The 18,620-nt window shown below is 44.1% G+C and overlaps 1 protein-coding gene across 1 annotated transcript in view; it reads right to left on the bottom strand.

The window, feature by feature from the left end:
* The window catches only part of SLC9A2 (solute carrier family 9 member A2), a 32,850-nt gene extending 14,674 nt beyond the window's left edge, over positions 1 to 18,176 (bottom strand). The window contains exons 1-3 of the mRNA XM_075137650.1: positions 17,900 to 18,176; positions 11,927 to 12,390; positions 6,196 to 6,446 (exon numbers count right to left, since the gene is read on the bottom strand). Coding sequence (XP_074993751.1) covers positions 6,196 to 6,446; positions 11,927 to 12,390; positions 17,900 to 18,176 — 992 coding nt within the window. The remainder of the gene's footprint in view (positions 1 to 6,195; positions 6,447 to 11,926; positions 12,391 to 17,899) is intronic.
* Positions 18,177 to 18,620: the final 444 nt, after the last annotated feature.

Here is an 18,620-nt window from a genome sequence, read left to right as displayed (position 1 = left end):
ACTGCTTGCTTTGCCTGTGCATAGGGCTGAATAGGAGAAAAACACCCCCAGAAATCATGCTGGTGCTGTTGCACATTTAAAGCACCTACAAAAGAATGAAATGGGCATCTTGGCTGATACATGAGAGAACAGACAGGGCTTACTGTAAGTACTCCTACGTGTCCATGCTCCAAGCCTGTGTTAGTAAACAGAGTTCCTTAATCAGCAGGAAGAGCAAAGAATGACATTACTGGCTGTACATCACGTGCTCAGTGTGGTTGCCCATGGTGCAGAGATGGCTGAGGACCACTCAGCTACAAAGTTTACAGGTTTAAGGATAGTTAGCAGAGCTGGCTGGAGGATAACCTCAAGGTAGTGCCTCAGTGTAGGGCAGCACAGTCTGAATTGCCTAATAATTATCAGGGTGGGCAAGTAGGGCAAGATGTGTTGTGAAATAGCTGTCGCTCCTGGTTCTATTATCTAGGGCAAAAACATGTCTTCTCTGATTTCCCAGTTAAAAACGTTATACATACCCATGTATGGGTTCTCAGTCAAACCATGTACACTAAACCTAAACAGAGAGAGGGATGTGTATTTATGTTGTCTTTCTCAATACAGCCCATGAGGACTTGTCCTACGGTTATTTACCCCAGTTCCACCAGGTGTTCAGTTTATAATTATTTGCCAACACAGGGGATATTTCTTCCTACTGAAACCTCCACACTGCTCTCTCTCATGGAGGAGGATGGTAGATTTGCCAGCATCTCTCTTGAAAAAGCTGAAGAAGACTCTCCCACGTCTCATGGAGATCCTATTGCAGAAAGTCTTCTGCTGAGCATGTCCTGTGTCTAAGTCAAAAGCCCCATCTCTGAACAACTCAAACGTCCCTGAATGAGTGTAAATGGAAAGGCAGACTGAGGGAGAGCTCAGAAAAAGCTCACTGACATTATGAACACACATGTCTAGGTTCTTTCTTCTAAAAGAAGAGATTAAAAAAAAAAATTTTGCAAAGCAGAAAGAGGAATCCCAGAAGCAGCAGTAACTTCAAAAGGACCTTTGCACAGTAAACTTTCTTAGCATTTTGCAAGAGGGTGTCCATAGCAGCAGCTGACGCTGTAGTCATTGGCAGACTCTGAACATGTTTCTTGTAATTAATTAAAGTTAGTTTTGTCCAGAAGTTTCCTTCTCTTACATGGAGGCAGCATGGCCTTCTTTGGAGGACAATGGCCAAGATCTGAAACATAGTTGTAGATCTCTGACCCCGCTAACACATCCACATCCCCAAAGTGACTGGGCAGCATTACTTCTGAGGGATGAATCTGGGAGGACACATGGACACTGGGAGAGGACACAGTGTACTTCACTGACCTCTGTCAAGCAGCACAGCCTTTGCAGGCACATCAAGGTGAATAAAACCTAGGAAAGAGGGTCTGATGTGGGGACAGATGCAGTCCAGTGGGCAGGTAGTGGCTTACAAATACAGGTGGAGAGGGCTTGCTAGCATAACAGTGCACCTAACCTGGCCTTCACCCTGCATTTTCATCCACCTACACTTGGTGATAGAGAGGCAGATCTAGTCAGCACAAAATAAAATGGCCATTGCCGTGCAAAAACCATCTCCAACCCGAAGCAAACCCCAAGATTAAGAAGAAGGAAAGCTTGACTAAAACTATCCCAGACTCCCCCAACTGCATTTAGTACTGACATAATTGTCAGCTCTCTCCTATTGTCAGCTGATTTCACCATGGTCTTGAACAGAAAGATCCTCTGTGGCCCAAGAGTAGCGTGCTGTCTGGGAAGCAGAGTTCATCATGGTTATGTGGGATCCACTGTGGAAGAAATGATGCAGACTTCATAAGCGTGCAAGCTCCCTCCCTGCGACACTCAGTGGTTTAGGTAACGTTTCTAGTTTGAGCATGTGGTTGGGACAACAGAGGTCCTGCATTTTTGCCAATACTGATAGACTGCTGATGCTCTTCACAGCTCCCCTCCTTGTTCTAATCTTACAGTTGCCATAGGACTTGTCATAGATCCCACCATATATCCCACAAACATACGTGTCTGCATATCTCAGGAAGAAGGTGGGAGAGGACCTGGGTCATGCATGGATTTTGTCCTGACAAGGAGTGATGACTTGGTCAGGACATACACCCAAGTCTGGAAGCTGTCAAACATTCCCAGGTTCTTCAGTTTACACATAGTTCTCGTGATCAATCTCAAGAGTCTACGTGAAGAAGAGTCTCAGGTCTACTTAATGCTTTCACGCTCCAGAACTCCCACATTCAGTGGCAAACCAGCTCTTTGCCACCCACAGGCTGCACTGACAAACCTACAAATAGCTCAGGTTATGTCATGGGTCGTGACAGCTCTCCTGTGCGTGCACAGCTTATCTCTACAAGTATAACAACTCCGATGCATCCTGGCTACTTCCAGCCAACTGCACACACAGTGGAGCTGGCAAGTGCAGGGGCAGCAAATGCAATATAGCAAGAATGCTGCGGGCGGGCTGCAAAACAGCCATTTCCAGACCCGCGGTCATTTCAGAGTCTCAAAGCTGCAGCTTACTGCCCAAAGCATTAGGGCTGTCAGGTCTGCATGAAAGACACAACAAAACATTCAGTACTCTTTATTACCCTCTTAAAATAAATAGTTTTCATTATTATAGTCATTTATGAAAGCCCTGCAGTTTGGGGAGTGGGGAAGCATGCTCTGGACATGGTTTGTTTTTGGATCCTGAGGTAATGGAGACACTGTAAATAGATGTCTGATAAGAATCTGTCACCAGATTAATCAGGATCTTTGCAAGCTGTAACTTAAAACACCTACCATGCTTAACCACTAGAATTTAAAGGGACGACACTCATATATATGATATTATTTTCAGTCACATTTTGCATTTTATTCAATTAGCATCAACTAATTGATGAGTTGGTTCACCAGTATAACAAATAGTGCTGTACATTATTTGTTACTCTTCAGGTAAGTAATATTCCACAGCTAATCACTGCTCACTTTATGAATCTGGTATCTCTTCAGAGTACTTATCTACATCAGAAAAAAAAATGTTGAAGTCTCTTTAATTTGAAAATGATATGGCAATATAGTGTTAGAATTTAATATAAAATCAATTTCTTTAAATATGCAAGGTTTTATGTACATTATTATAATATGTTCTTCCCAAACTAAATGTTTACTGTCACCATAATCTAAGCAAAAGCTCAGGTGTGTTTTGTTTTACATTTCTTATCCACACACATTAATTCTGGCTTCCACTTCTGTGACCTGAGGTAGTTCCCTTGGTCAAGAAGGGGAGGGAAAAAACAGCTAATTGCAATTAACCTGCAACTGTCTCTGCTTCTGAAGAATAAAAGTCGCCCCGTACAAAGAGTACAGTTTCTGTCATGACGGCAATAAACTAGGCCACTGGGTTCAATCCTCAAGTTTCCTTGACCTACTAAATTTACAGTAGTTTCAATGTTTGTTCCTTTCAGCCTGCTAACTCACTGTTGCAAAAAAAAAGAAACACATATTAATAGTTCTGCTGCTTCACAGCCTTTATGAGAAATTAGTAAGCAGAAAATGCAGCATTATAATTAGAACTGGAACCAAGCAAATAAAGTTCAGATTCACATCTGTCTGATTTACAGCCGTGCTCCTAATTCAAGCCCGGCTCTAATTACAGTAGAAGCTCTTTCCTCTCCTTCTGGAGAGGACTTTCTCACTGCAGCTCACAGGGACATGGTTCAGTCTCTTTGCTATTTTAGCGGGGTAACCCGGTGCAGGGGTTATACACAGATGCTTCAAGAATCGTTTGTCCCCAGAACGAGCACTCAGACTTATCAGAAGAGGGACAAGCACCTTTCATTCCCCTCTATTCCTCTGCCAGTGAATTCCTACTTGCACAGAAATGAGGCACTCTGTGTATGTATCTTACTGACTTGGTAACACTGTATGCTTCTGCTCACGTCCTCCACCTAAAGCATGGTACAGCATGCAACCACAAGGTCTCGCTGAGTATCTTTTCAAAGCTATTATGAAGGAAGTGGGAATCAATAGTGTAACAGACTCACATGGACACGGGTGAAAAAAGGGAGATCAGGCAATTATTCCCTATAGGCTGAACTATAAATGGCCACAGAAGCATATAATGAATAAACAATCCGGGTTGTAAGGGACACTCCAAGGTCATTTGGTCCAACGACATGCTCAAAGGAGGGCTGACTTTGAAGTCAGACCCAAGCAATCCTGCCATGAGTCATTCGCTGCAGAAAACGACAGGGAACTCAACACCGGTGCATGTTGCACTGTGACACAGAGCAAAATACTCTCCACAATCCAAAGCCCAACAAAATGTGAAAAGCCCAGGGTTGATTTACTCCAAGGGGATGCGGAGATTACAGGAGCTCTAAGGCCCTCAGCAGCACTGCTGGGAGGGGGCACGCTTTACGTCTCGTGACAGCTGAGACACTACGCGGCTGCAGAGAGCCCTTCCTGCTCCGCCTGGTGTTACTGATGTGCTCAGCTCTGTTAGCTATTACAAAGTATGTTTAGAGTCAAAAAAACATACCGGACATTTTAAAGATACCTTATTTTCTATTGTGCTGTTGGAGGGAAAAAATACTTTGTGTTTCCTCTTGTGTTTTGCACGCACTCAGGGGCCACTGTTACAAATGAAAAGGCATGGGTTGTTAGTGCCACGGGAAGCACTGGTGTGCTGGTTGCAGGCACTGGCATGCGGTGGGTCCACTGACCCACCAGCAGACCCACCGTGCCCTTTCCATTGTATCCTGGATGCAGCATGTCCAAATCAGTATTTTCATGCACACTGCCATTTTTTTCCATGTACAGTTTAGCCACATGTTGTTGGTTTAGAAGCCCTTTAAGTATTTGATCATAGGATGTCAAGGACATTTGACTTAAGAAGTGGAGGAAACTAGAAACCACACAAACGCTATGAATAGAAGCTAGGGAAAGAGACGGCACTTTTATGAACTCGGTCAAAGTGGATGCATATGTTACTTTATTTAGGCTCATATCAGAGAAAGAAACCCATGCAATCTTTAGCTCTTCACTTATATTAAAGTACTAACCCCTCCCATTTCATGGCATATTTCTATTTTTATACTACTGAAATCATCAGCTGTAAGTTTCTGGCTTCCCAGGGCCAGAAAAACTTACACTGGCATGACTATGATATCAAACCAATCTTCACTTTCCTAAAAGATAATAATCAGATAAGGTATTATCAAGTATTAGTGATACTCAGAAGTAACATCTGAGCTTTCATAAAAAGCTATGCTCCTAATGCCTGAATGACTCATATTTGCCACTAGAACAATACGCAGTCATTAAAGAAGGTTGGCCTTTAAAATTATTACTTGGAACCAGGGCAAACCGTTTAAGTATATCAAATGTCATAAAGGCTCTTTCTAAAGTTGAGGTTGTTACAGTATAAACAGCATCAAGCGGGAGGCTGTGCTCTCTTTTTACTGAAGCCTAGGAGTGAAAAACCAGGAGTGAAAATATTTTTATCTGTTGGAAGTGGGAGGAATAATATTATTTTATACATAATGATGTATACAGAGAGCATTGTAACACACAGGCACATGTATCAAGATACTAAGCTAAACAGTTATATCACCATAGGACTAGATTCTGAAAATTTTACATTCACCCAACCCGTACTGTGCTTGTAAACCAGCATGAATTTGTCTTAATGATATATACATTGTCTTCATTGACTGGTACTTACCGGCTGCTCACGTAATTTCACAATATATTGGCATTGGAAGTGAAGCCAGTTTGTTCCCAGCTACCACTCCCACTCCTCCCAGTCACCACTGCCCTCACATCTCTGTGGGCCACCCTCATGACGAGTTGTAAGGTCACACAAGGACACAGGTCACCAAACTGATCTGAGTTAAAAATAACCCCACTGAAAATACAAGGGATTATTTTTACCTTGGAACAAAGTTTCAAAGATATGGTTTATGGTGCGATGCCCTGAACAGCTTTAGTGACACAGCTGGTGTGGTGGCAAGCTGAGAGAATGGGATGGAAGCGGAAGGGGAGAGGCCGGAAATCCTCAAGCCAGCATCGCTGCCGTGCACGATGGAATGATGCCGTATGGCAAAGTCTGCAAAATCTGATCCTCTCTGCAATTCCCTTTGGAATTCTTACTTGGGTGCTATTATTACTGAAGTTTGGGGTACTTACGCCATGATGCCCGAGAGATGAAACATTTCAGCTGTTATGTATGACAAGTAACTGTACAGGAAGACAAAGAGTGGCTCAATCACTCGGATTTTATGGGTGAAACGGGTGGTAAAGGCTGCTACAAATCCCAAAAGGATTCCAATCAGTACTCCACCGATCCCCACTATAAAGAAGTTAGCAATCCCAGCGAATATGTCAATAACCTTAATTGTGCGCATCTGGCAGAAAGACTTGAACAAATTGTACAGGACCTAAGAGAAAAAGAAAGCACATTATGTTTCTGAACTCTTCTTAATTTCCTTTCACGTCATTATATTCCTCTGCTTCAATGTTGAACTTTGAATTTCTCTATCTACCTTGAACTCACTTTTGAGATATGCTGTTGTTTACCTCTGGCATATTACTTGTCATCCATAAATATCAGGGAGATACACAAAGAAGGGTAAATATCATTATTCCCGTTTTTGCAAACGGGACAGGTTTCTTAACCCATGCCATTCTGCAGGCCAGAAGCATAGATCTATCTATCTTTCTTTAAATTCTTTTATTTGCAGAGCTTCTAATTTTTCCACAAATGGCCATTTCAGGTTTTCCCCAGAATCAAAGAAATAAAAAAGGAAGAGGAAAAAATACAGTTTCATAATCAGTGAAAAATCAGCTTATTTTCAAATGTGTTTGATCTACCTAAGACACCGAGAGCTGCGGTACTGAATTAGACCATAGATCCATCTGGCATGGGGTGGGGGGGGAAAGGGGATGGACAGTGACCACTCCAAGGAGTACAAGAAACATGGCATCCATGGAGTGTTCTTCCTCTGATATATTAACCATTAAGAATCCAATGGTTTAAAGACATCTCAAACTTTAGATAATTTGTAGACATTTGGATTTCATTCCCATTAAAAGACCTGTTACCATGTATTTGCTCAGTTTAATTTTCAAAGAGTTTATAACCATCCTCCAAAACAAACTGGGTCAATGAGATTATCACATTTTCTTAGCCAGAGAGCCTTTTTGTTTTACACAGGAAACAGAACTTCACATTGTAAACTTTACATTTCTCTAATATCCAGTATTTTAGTTACTACAAAACAGACAAGAATGGAATCAGTTACTCTTAAAGAAACCTTAAAGGTTCTCCCCATTTGCAGACTTACTTGGGAGATTTAAGCATTGCCTGGTGCTGCATGTATGCTCCCAGCCATGCGATACCGTGATGGCTACATAGTCCCCTTGTACAGGTCTAAGCTTGGTCATAGGGACCTACTCCTATCACAAAAAGGATCTAAGCCACAAGTGGAGAGTGGGTTCACAGGCTAAGCCACCTTGGTCGTAATAAACACCTGACTAGTCATCTTGGACAGTCTGCAGGAGTTAAACCTCCGCTTTCTTTCTGGACTTCTTAGTAAAACAAACAGGTTTCACTATCAGAAATGCTATTTGAGAGAACAATGTTTTATCAGCACTTGCATTGTGCCAACAATGTAGGTGTTTGAATAGCGACTGGGAGGGATTTGTTATGTTCGCAGTCTTGTTCTCTCTCACATGACAGAAAGTAAGTTGTACAGCTCTTCTTGGCCAAAATTTGATAGGTCTTAGAGGCAAAAGTTCTCACTATAGGCTAGTGCAAAGACATGGCGTATTATGGGTCCTTTGGGCTAAGTGAAAGGAAAGAACTGAAAAAGAAAAGAAAAAATATATTCCAGAGCCAGCATGAAAAAAGAAGGCTAAATCAAACCTAGCATGGTCACCAGTAATTTCTAATTTTCATTACAAAGCGACAAACAGGGCAAGAGCAGGAGCATGAACTATTTATCTGATAAGAATGATGCCATCAGGATAAGTCCACCTGGGAGAAGCATCCTTTTTCACCTGGACAAACTCCTTCATCTTGTTGCTCTGAGGCAGATTCCCAGCTTTTTTGCCCTGTTGCTTGTTACTATGTCCTATGCAGGACAGAAAAGCAATGTCATAGGCTCCACTGGTTTTCAAGCTGTTTTGATTTGCGGAACTTACGGATTGTCATGAAGAGAAGTATACCAGAATTAAGCCTATTGACAATAGGTGTGCCTTTGTTGGTCACTTTACAAGGACCTCTCAGTCCACAGGCTTCCTGGAGTCTCCATGAATCACAGACTGAAGGAAAAATACTGTTGATTTGTGTGGTTTGCAAGGAGAGGAGTTCCCCTGAGTCACTTGTTGAAACTTCGGACTACCCCAGAGTCGTGTTATTCTTCAAGACACCTACAGAATTTGACCTGGCAGAATACTCCCTTGGTACGTATTAGGGAAGATGATTATTTTCTTTAATTGGAGTTTTAAATAGCCTTTTTTATATTTTAAAAAGTAACTATATAAATATATATAAGGGAAGTCTCCACTGAGAGCTGCTTGTAAAGAAGGCAATAGCCTTTCCATAACATCACCTCATCCTCACACCAAGTATTCACCCTGCAAACAGAATGGAGCCTGTTGTTTCCACACAGAGACATCCCCATAAATCTCAAGTCTGTTGCCATAAGTTATTTGAAAGAAGAAAAGTAATGTTCTCCTTTGTCCCTCGGATCAAAACCAGACCACCTTGGTAGAAGCAGCAGCTAGGACTACGGAATGTCATGAACACGATTTTAATCTCGTTCCTATTGTTCTTTATTTACACTGCTGTAAATGAGATCAAAATCAGGTTCACTTCCCTTTTACTCTACAGCAGTTCAGTTTTACAGCTCTCTCTAAGCTTTCAGGTGAGTTAAACAACATAAACTCTGGTCACATTTTGTAATGTGTTTGGTATGAGAACGGGGTTTTTTTCCAAGTTCAAGATTTGCATTTACTCAACATCCTTCAGCTGAATTCGCTGAAGGCTACACCAAGGAATTAGTCACCAATCACTTTTTAATCTTGTCTCAGAGTATCTCTGCTCTTCCTAGACACTAATTGCTTATTTTCATCAGTCCTCAGTTATTAGTTTTTAATTCTGAAACTACTTTAAAGCACTCTAAAATAATGTTTTCAGTAGAGGCAGAATACGGAGCACTGCTGTAACGTTTTCTAACATGGGAATAATATCATTGTAATGACAGTGGCTCCTTCTTTGTGATTTTAAGCCCAGAATTGGAATTTAAACTGCTAACACTCAACTTAACTGTGATCTCGCCATTTAATATCACTGTGGTAGTTATCACTGACCCAGTCTTTCGGTAAAGGACCAACTCTGAGCAAGAAGCCAACTCGCAAACATTCTCCTTGGCCAAATTCAAGCTCCAAAATGCCATCAGTGGGGGAAAAGGATCATCCAAACGCACAGGCATATCGCAAAAACCATCAGGCATGAAAGACCATCAGAGAAATGCAGCAGAGCTGAGATTCCTGAGAAAGCCCACCTCGCTTTGTATCTAAAATGAAGGTGTGGTAGCACGTTTTCTAAAAAGGGAAAGCATAATGACACCGCTATCCTAATAAAAGCTTTTATTAGGAGCAGCCAGGCAGTGCAAGTGGGATAGCAGGAAGAAGGGCTTAAAGTATTTAGAAATCACGTTTACTAAAGCCACGCGGTTCTGCACTGCCCATCTGTGTAGTTGATACTGCAGTGGCCATAGGAATTAGGCAGCTTCTGCGGATGGCGTTCAGCTCCCCTCCCGCTTCATCCCCGCATCCCACCGGAGGCACCTGCCAGGGTCGGTGGGACTCAAGGGCTCCAGCAGATCCCGCAGATGAAAGCTGGAAGGGGCTGAGCTCTGCCTGCTAGCTGGTTTTATCAGCTCTCCCAGTAACACAACAAGGGCAGAGGAAGAGAGAGTATTTACAAAACGTCGTCTCCTTTGAGCAGATAGCTGCGTAACCCCAGCAGCACCACAGCGAGGACTGGTCCGGCAGCACCGCTACGGGTAGGGGAGGCGAGGTCTTCTAAGGGCACCCCACGGGCAATCTGTGTGACGGCCTGGGTCACGTTTTAAGTCTAATCACATGATTTCAGGTGTGCAAAATCATAACAAGGAACCATTAGCAGCCCAATGCTTAGCATGTGGAAACCACTTGATCTCCTGCCAAGTGCTACCTTTAAGCGATAGCTGGGAAGTAAGATCGAATGTACTCTAAATTCCTTTCACTGCCTCATGAATATATGCATGGCCAGTGCGTATGCTGGGCTGGCCCTGCAGACTCTTCCGAGTATCTGCCCCTGCGTTAGGGCATCTGGGCAGGCGTGCCGTGAGAAAGGACTACCTACAAAGAACGCAATAATGACGCCTACAGGAAAGCCATGCATCACAGTTATTAAATTGCCATGCCAGCGCCTATAAAAATGGTGTTTTGGAGTAATTTGCCATTGGGCAATGGCACGCATGAATACTTCCGTCATCAGGATGAGTGTTTTCCTAGCAAATCTTGCTGGATTAACTGCTGCTCCAGTGGAAAGGTGATAGATTTTGTGACTGGAAAAAGTGATTTCGGTTGGAAAAATCCACCAAAATAAAAGCTTTACATTAACATAAAACCAGACCTTTTCCCCCCAGAAAAACGTGTATGAAAAGAATTCCATCGCATGAGTGGCCATTAAGAGTGAATAGAGACAGACACAGCCATGGCTGAACTGCTAAGCCTTTTGAAACTCAGTATTTACACCCACTTATTTTCAGGACTGGCTTAAATACCAGTTTAGTAATGGCAGGCAGTTTCAGCCGTAAGCTAATGAGAAAAGCTAGGCTTTCAAGGCAAGCCCATAAGAGACGAGATTCAGCTGGCTGCATAGCAACAGAATCAGGTAAAACATGAAGCGTAAGTGAAAAAAAAACCAGTACTCCCACAGACACACCAGAAATGATCAGTATCAAGGCTCAAATTAAATGATGAGATATACAAGTGCTAAGTAGGTGAGGCAAAGTCCTAGAAAAGGGGAAAACCGAAGGACAATTCTGCATAGAATGGGACAGGAATAAGAAGCCAGTGACAGAGACAGGGAAGGTGCAGACCCAATTCATTAGTCTTTCTGATCCTTCTGTCATATGAAAAACTGGACGTCCATGTCTCACAAAACAGAAAGCATGCCAGGACATTGTTGGCATGGGCAGGATTTCAGTTAAGGCATGGATAAATGGGCATAATGTCCCAGACGTGGTGTCATCAGGTACAAACAAGGGGCACTGGGGGTGTTGATGGAATTTGCAGATTGCTGTCCTCAGGTCTGCACCACAAACCCAGTTCAGCTAGTTAATGCTGAGAAATTACTGCCTCCAGATGGCTGTCCTATCTCATCTGTGGCCTGGGAGAAATATGTCAGTGGTCTCGGTGCAGTTCCAACTGGACGGGCACATGCAAAAGGCCAGCATCAACTGGGTCCTGTGCCTATGGTAGCTCGATGATTTGCCCATTCTCCCTGTGAACATGCTGGGACACCCCGCGCTGGTGCTTTTCCCTCTCCTGGCCAACAACATTTCTGAAGATGAGGAAAACTTCCAGTTTCAGATTACAGAAGTAACAGAATTCAAAGATACAGAAACGAAAAAGATCAGGTCATAAAATCCCTAGAGCAAATATGCTACCATTACACATTACTCCAGTGTAGTAAGGATCCCGTAGTTTCTAAATCTAAAGTTTAGAGAATTACATAAACACATTAGCACTCATTGACTTCCATCTATTAGCAAACTCTAATAACCAGATACAAAGAGATATGAGTGGCATGCAAACAATCACTTACTGTTTTTATCAACTAATCATTTATCAAGTAACTTACCACAGTTATAGCATCATTCAGCAAAGACTCTCCAAACACCAGGATGTAAAGCTGCTCATTGACATGAATGTTTTCAAAAACAGCCAACACCGCCACAGGATCCACAGCTGAAATGAGGCTGCCAAAGAGCAAATTCTGCAGCAATGTGATATCGGTCAAACCAAATGCACTGATCTGGCAAATTCCATAAAGTGAAATTCCAATGCCGATGGCATTCCAGAGCGTGCCCACCACGGCATACCAGAATATGGTACCAAAGTTCTCAAAGAAAAGACGAGTTGGCATAAAATATCCAGCATCGAGTACAATGGGTGGTAAAAGATACAAGAAAAAAACATCACTGTTCATTACAGGTGGGGACTTCTCCTCTGCTCCAAAAATAATCCCACCAAGAAGCAATCCAACCAGAATAAGGAGACAGCTTTCAGGTACTATTGAGGGCAACTTGTGATAGAGATGAAAGCCTTCAAAGGAAATTCAAACACAAGAAAGTGAAATGGTTATTTGTGCAGAATCCAAAAGATTATTCTGGATTCTCTTATCGTAGTTTCTATAGTAAACAAACAGCAATCGCAAGGCAATTTCATTTTCATTGCAAAGACTGAACTGGACCACCACAACAGGTCAAGGCAAATTTGTCAGCTAGGGTAGTTAATTCAGTTAAGTTGGTGGAGAGTCAATTTAACAGCTAGATGTTCCAGTTAATAGCTAGGCTGGCTGGAGCAACTGTGTGCAAGGGTTCTGTTTGTGAAAGTGTGGGGATTTTTGTAAGTGGAATCCTCCAGGAACACAATCCAAATACTTTTCTAGGGCCAATTACATCTAGATAGAGAAAAAAAATCATACTAACCACCCCTTCCTCCATGCACAGCTTCACAAAGGAGCTTAAGGAGTACATTCATTTCATTTTTAGAAGTCTTCTAGAGTCTCAAAGCTAGGGAGGGGAACTAGCACATGTGACCTGCACCTCAGCCGCCATGAGGAAACATTTACAGCCACATTACCATTCAATCTTAGCGGAGCCTCCAAATTAATTTCACAATAACCAACGTGTTTTCCATAAAGTGACAATAAGTTGTAGCCTGTACTATTATGCTCGTTCTTCTGTATTATATGAATTGCAGTAGTGTCAGAAGTGTCTCGTAAAGATCTGTGCAACGCACTGAAAAAATGAATAACAAAAGGTTCTGAATGAGGACTTAATGGTTGAATGTTCCTTAGCCTACTAAAACTCTCCAAGCCATGCAGTTTTGATTTAAAGATTCCCACTACTTGCATAAGTTGACTGTTTTAAGGATGATTTTGGTAACGAATGGGAAAAGTTTTGAAGGAACTTACTTTGGCCAATCTGATGGAACGATCAACCTTATGCACCAAGGTCACATTCCAGGTCCTGGCGATGCCAATCTTTTCCAGGCTCCTCCTTATCTATATTTGGCCCACATAATTATATAGAAAACTATCCACACCCACAAGATCCCACAATTCCTGCCTAACTAAAAAGCATTTAAATTATTTTAAATGAGAGCTGCACGGAAACACTGGGTGTGGTAATAACGGGCGTCTATTTCAGTAACACTATGTCAGTAAAAATCACACCTGTAGTCGAAACAGTTAAACTAGTGCAAGCTTGGTATAGTTCACATCCAGTTTCCCAATTTCTGTATCTTGTGGCACCTACTTTGTTACTTCTCCTTTCATCATAGATTTTTTCCAGCTAAAAGAAAGCCTGAGTTCATCATTAGGAAAAAACAACTAGTTAAGGAGGACTAAGGGGAGAGTTGTTTACATCTACCAATTTTTTACTTATGTGTTCTATAACTATTAAAGCTATTTTTAAAAGTAAGCAGCTCAAGCTGCATTTTTTTTTCCTTTCTGGATGAATACAGACTGCTTTTTAATATTTAGAAACACAGCCTATGTGGCTCGTTAGAAGGACTGCCAAATTCACTGACATTATTCGAAACCGGAATCACCAATATCCTATATTGGCAGAACAGGTAATGACCCTGGAAACACAAGAATTTGCGGTTGGAGACTTGACTCTTCACCTTTCAGCCACTTCCACATAAACATTTTATGGTTTGTCTTAGTTTCTGCAGTGGCAGGACGCCAAAATTTCCAATACAGTGACTGAAGTTTCCCCTGAGTAAGTAGATTTTGCTAAAAGAAAAGTTTTTAAAAGCCCTTCAAAAGTATCTTAAATCATTTTCTCAATAAAAAATGAAGAGGAGGAAATTTTTGTAAATGCAGCTTTTAATGAAAACAAAAACATCCCAACCAGTTGTAATGCGATGGCAATGAAATGTCTATCGTGAATATAAAATAAAAATCTTTTTCTTTTCTTCTTTACAAGTCCCTCTGGAAAATTCACACCTCTCAGAGCTTTTGGGTCTCCACCTCATCCTTAAAGGTGATGGAAAGGCTCCCACTAAGTTAAATGTGCTTTTTATCCATGTGAACAGCATCAAAACCCCTAGAAGAGTGCCTGCCTCCACAAAAGGCATTCAGAGGTGATCAGGGACAGGCTGTGGTTCCCCATTTAAGGGCAAAGAGCTAGGGCTTAGGATCCAGTGCACATCAAGTCAGGTGCAGGTGCCCTGGAGGATGAGGGACATCTCCCCTGCTCAGACGGATCCACAGCCACGTGGTCAGGAGCCTCCTGGGAGCAGATCCCCTGCGGTACATGAGTACTCAGACTTTTATGCTGAACCCAGGACCACAGCTACTTTCTCCTCATGTGACCCTGTTCTTGGGCTCCTGACTATGCAGTGACCCAACTTCAACAGCACAGAAGATGTTTACCCTCAGGCCATTGGGCATTAGGACACTTGCCTAAAGTGCAAGTTCAGTATTCTTCAAGCTAAAAGTTCTTAGTGTCATGATTTCCTACTTCTTGGGTGAAATCCAGTGCATTCTGATGCTGGAAATGCCACTGAGACGTGTACTTCTTACTATATGTGAGTTTTCCAAGGGCCCTCTGAACAGGTTAAACCTTTTTTCAGGAGAGGAGTGTTGGAAGGGTATCAGCTCAGTTCCCAGAAGAAACACTTCTAATCGTGCATTTGTGATTAAACGCAGAAGTAATGGGAATCTGGATCTGTTAGACAACATTTTGTAGGTTTAGTAGCATAAGAATTAAGCAAAACTGGGAAGTAAGTAGACTAGTCTTGCTGCCTAGAGACTGCAGCATACTTTGGGTGCACTGGCTCCCACCTAATATACTCGTGGAGTCCACCAGCATGTGAGTAACATACCTCCTATATGGTATCACCACACAAGACAATAAATAAGTAGAGGTAGCCAGAAAACAATTCCGTTCATGGCAGTTGCTTAGATTTCAAAATGTGCCCTGGTTCTATGCTGGAATAAAAAGCACCATGTTACTAATGTCTTTGTGAAAATGTACCTTGTCAAAATGTTCAAGTTCTGCTCAACAACCTCAGGTCTTCCTTTCTCATACTGTCTTTCTTGCTCCTTCTAAACCTAGCCTACAATGACACAATCCCAGCCAGGATCTGAGAAACCTTTCAGGTAAATCCCTTACAAAAATGAGCAAATGCTGGAACATTTCATCTCCAGTGAAACTGCACTTCTGTGAAAACACATTTGTTCAAAAAGACAGGTGATAAGCAGGTGCTGCAATAGAGTTTTCTTTGGGATCCTTCACACACTGTGAGAGCTGTTATTAAATGCGACCCTACCTCTGAGCTCCTTGCAGCTGAAAAGACCTTAGGGCTCCGCTCATAAAGGTTTGCTACTCGGCAGTGCCAAGCGTAAGCATTCAGCGCCTAGCCCCAGAAAGGAATTTGCGATGCCAGATTAAGCACCGAAGTTTCCTGGGCAGTGCGTGGGTCTCGAGGTGGATTTCACACTGCCTGGCATGACAGGGGCAAGATGCCTACGCTGCCCGCAGAAAATGCTGAGGAGAGGAATGCAGCGGAGAGCCTCCTCTCTCAGGGCTGCTCTCAGGGCTACAAGCAGTGAGACGGGCTGGAAAATCCCTCTCCATCCCTTTGAACTGAGACATATGGCCCACCCTCAGTAACACAGTAGGACGTGGCAGAGCCAACATTTCTGTATCTCCGTGGTTAGAGAACTCTGCCCATCTGGGCCACCTTCAATATAAAAGAAGGCAGAAGTGAGTGAAAAATTGACGCTGTGGGAATGTGACTTGGGAGCAATGGGAGTCTGTGCTGGTAAGGTTTACCTGATGCACTCGCTGGATAAGGAAGCACAGAAGGAGCTCCAGGAGCAAGAACTGGATGTTCCTAATTCCAGTCCCAGAGTCAGGGCACCTGCAGATAGGTGTGGTGAAGCTGAGCAGTGCCACACCTAGGGCCTCTCTGGGATCTGGCCCTCATTGCTTAGTGCACGCACAGCAGAGGTAATGCCCTAGATTAGCCACACTAGTTTTCATTTGGTATAACTGAAGAGATTTAAAAATTATATGCGTTTTTCCTCATCTATGCTGTTTGCTTGGTTACTGTAGTGCAGTCAGCTTGGAAAATTAAAGTAGTCAAGTCACTTTTTTTTTTTGCTTTTTAAATGCCTATGCACTAGCAAAATATCATGATAGTCAGAATGTACAGTACTACAGAAATTATATATTATTGTGTACGTATGTGTGTTTACATGTTTCAAATGGCTTCCCTGTAATCCTTAATAAAACAGAAACTTTTTCACTAGTCTTAGCTTATTCAAGAGTTCTTGCTGTATCTAAACTCGGAAGCCAGAGCAATTTTACAATATTCAATTGGCTGAGATGAGTTCTTTACCAAGCTCTGTATTTTCTGGTATTACAGTTCATTATATACTTGAATGTATCATATTTGAACTCTGTCCTGACTCTGCAAACACCTAAATACATACTCAAGACTAAGCATGCATCTTTAATGCATTAAGATACATGCATCCTTAATGGATGCAACATACACTATTTCTGCAGGAAGTAATGAAGCTATAGCAAGTTGCTTGGGTAGAGGATCAGGCCCCCAACTACAACGCTAGCTGTAGGAGGCGAGTACAAATTTTTGTTTTTGCAGAATCCTAATTACCTGATCACTAACCAGAATGTGACACAGTCTATTTAAAAGTCACAAGCAGAAGTCAAAGTTTTATCAAAGCGTTTTATCAGAATGAGTATGATCATAGCTTTTATGGAAATCTGCGCTGCAAAATCAGACTTCTGAATCAAACAACTGGAGTATGAGTAAACCTTTTTTTGTGTTGTTGTTCCAATGGCTTTATTCCTTACACTAAGATTATCTTCTAGTTAAGACGATACAAAGTTCATAATTTGCAGAGATTTACTGATTTTTAAATGGCTCTCTAGTACACCTTTATCTAATATTCTTTAGATTACAATACTGTACTCATTTTTCCGTTTGGAACATAGAAAGCTAATTAAAAAACATTATATACAAGCTGCACAAAACACAGTGAAACTATGCAATACAAATATTTTCCACATGAGGGAAGAGGCAGCCTTTCTTACTCATTCAGTGCTGTCTTTTTTGTCTTTCTCAGGACATAGGTGAATGGAGCGAAAGTACAATGAGGAGGCTTACTCTACCCTCATAAATATTTGCTTTCCATCGATCCCTTGTTCTGTTCTGAAACTGTCATTATACCCGGCGTTATTTTAGGAAAAAGAAGATAGTGCTCAAATGACAGTAGGGTGATCAAGGAAAAGTCAGTCGCGCACTGGGTGAACTCCGGGTTTCACAGTCCTCGTAGCCCGGGGTTTACGCGTTGCCGCCGAGGGCTGGAGGTAATCTCTTTTCTCCCCCGCACCTTTCCCAACCGAGAAACCCCCGTCTTCTGCCAGCCAAATCACGCCCGGGCATCCCGCCCCGCGAAGGAGCATCAGCCTCCGGCCGCCGCCGGGCGCGGACCGCCCCAGCCCGGCTGCCCGCGGCGGGCCCGGGGGGCAGAGGGAGGGAGGGAGGGTCGCCCGGCGGCCGCGCTCACCGATCTTGGCGAGGGAGGCCAGCAGGATCCAGAGGGTGATCTCGAAGGGGATTTGCACGTGGGGGTAGTCCAGGGTGAAGACGTGGAGCCGCGTCTCCTCGAAGGCGGTGCCGCTGGGGCTCGGCGGGGTGCCGGTACCCATCGCCGAGGCGCCGGGCGGCTGGCTGTCCGAGGTGGCCCGCGCCTCCGCCGCCCCGGCCGCCAGCACCGCCAGCACCGGCACCAGCACCGGCAGCAGGGGCGCGGCAGGGCGCGGGGGGCTGCCGCGGCTGCCCATGGCGTCCCCGCTCCCGGCCCGGCGCGCCGCTGCCCTACGGCCCCGCGCCGGCCGCCGCCACCATCCCGCCGCCGCGGGCACCTGCCGCCGCCGCGGCCCCGCCGGCTCCGCCTCCTCCCCGGTGACTGGGCGAGTCCCGGCCCGGCGCCGCCGGCCGGCCGGCCGCGGCGCCCCGCTCCCCTCGGGCCGCCCTCGGGGCCGCCCCCGCGGGGCAAAGCCGCGGGCTGGCCCCGCCGCAGCCGGCCGCCGCCCCCGCCGCCCCCGGGCCCGGGCGGCCGCTGCCAGACGCCGCGGGAGCGCCCGGGCGGGGGCCGGATCGCAGCGGCCGCCAGGTGTCGGGGCTGGGTGCGGGCCAGCCTGCCAGCGGCGTGCGGTGCTCCGGCGTGCGAGGGTGCGCGGGCACCCGAGCGCCGATTCCTGCCCCCCAACGCATCCTGAAATGAA

The sequence above is a fragment of the Calonectris borealis genome, chromosome 1, assembly GCF_964195595.1.
Source record: "Calonectris borealis chromosome 1, bCalBor7.hap1.2, whole genome shotgun sequence".
NCBI classification, from domain to species: domain Eukaryota; kingdom Metazoa; phylum Chordata; class Aves; order Procellariiformes; family Procellariidae; genus Calonectris; species Calonectris borealis.
The sequence above is the reverse complement of the archived record's forward strand: the minus strand, read 5'-3'. Positions and strand labels throughout refer to the sequence as shown.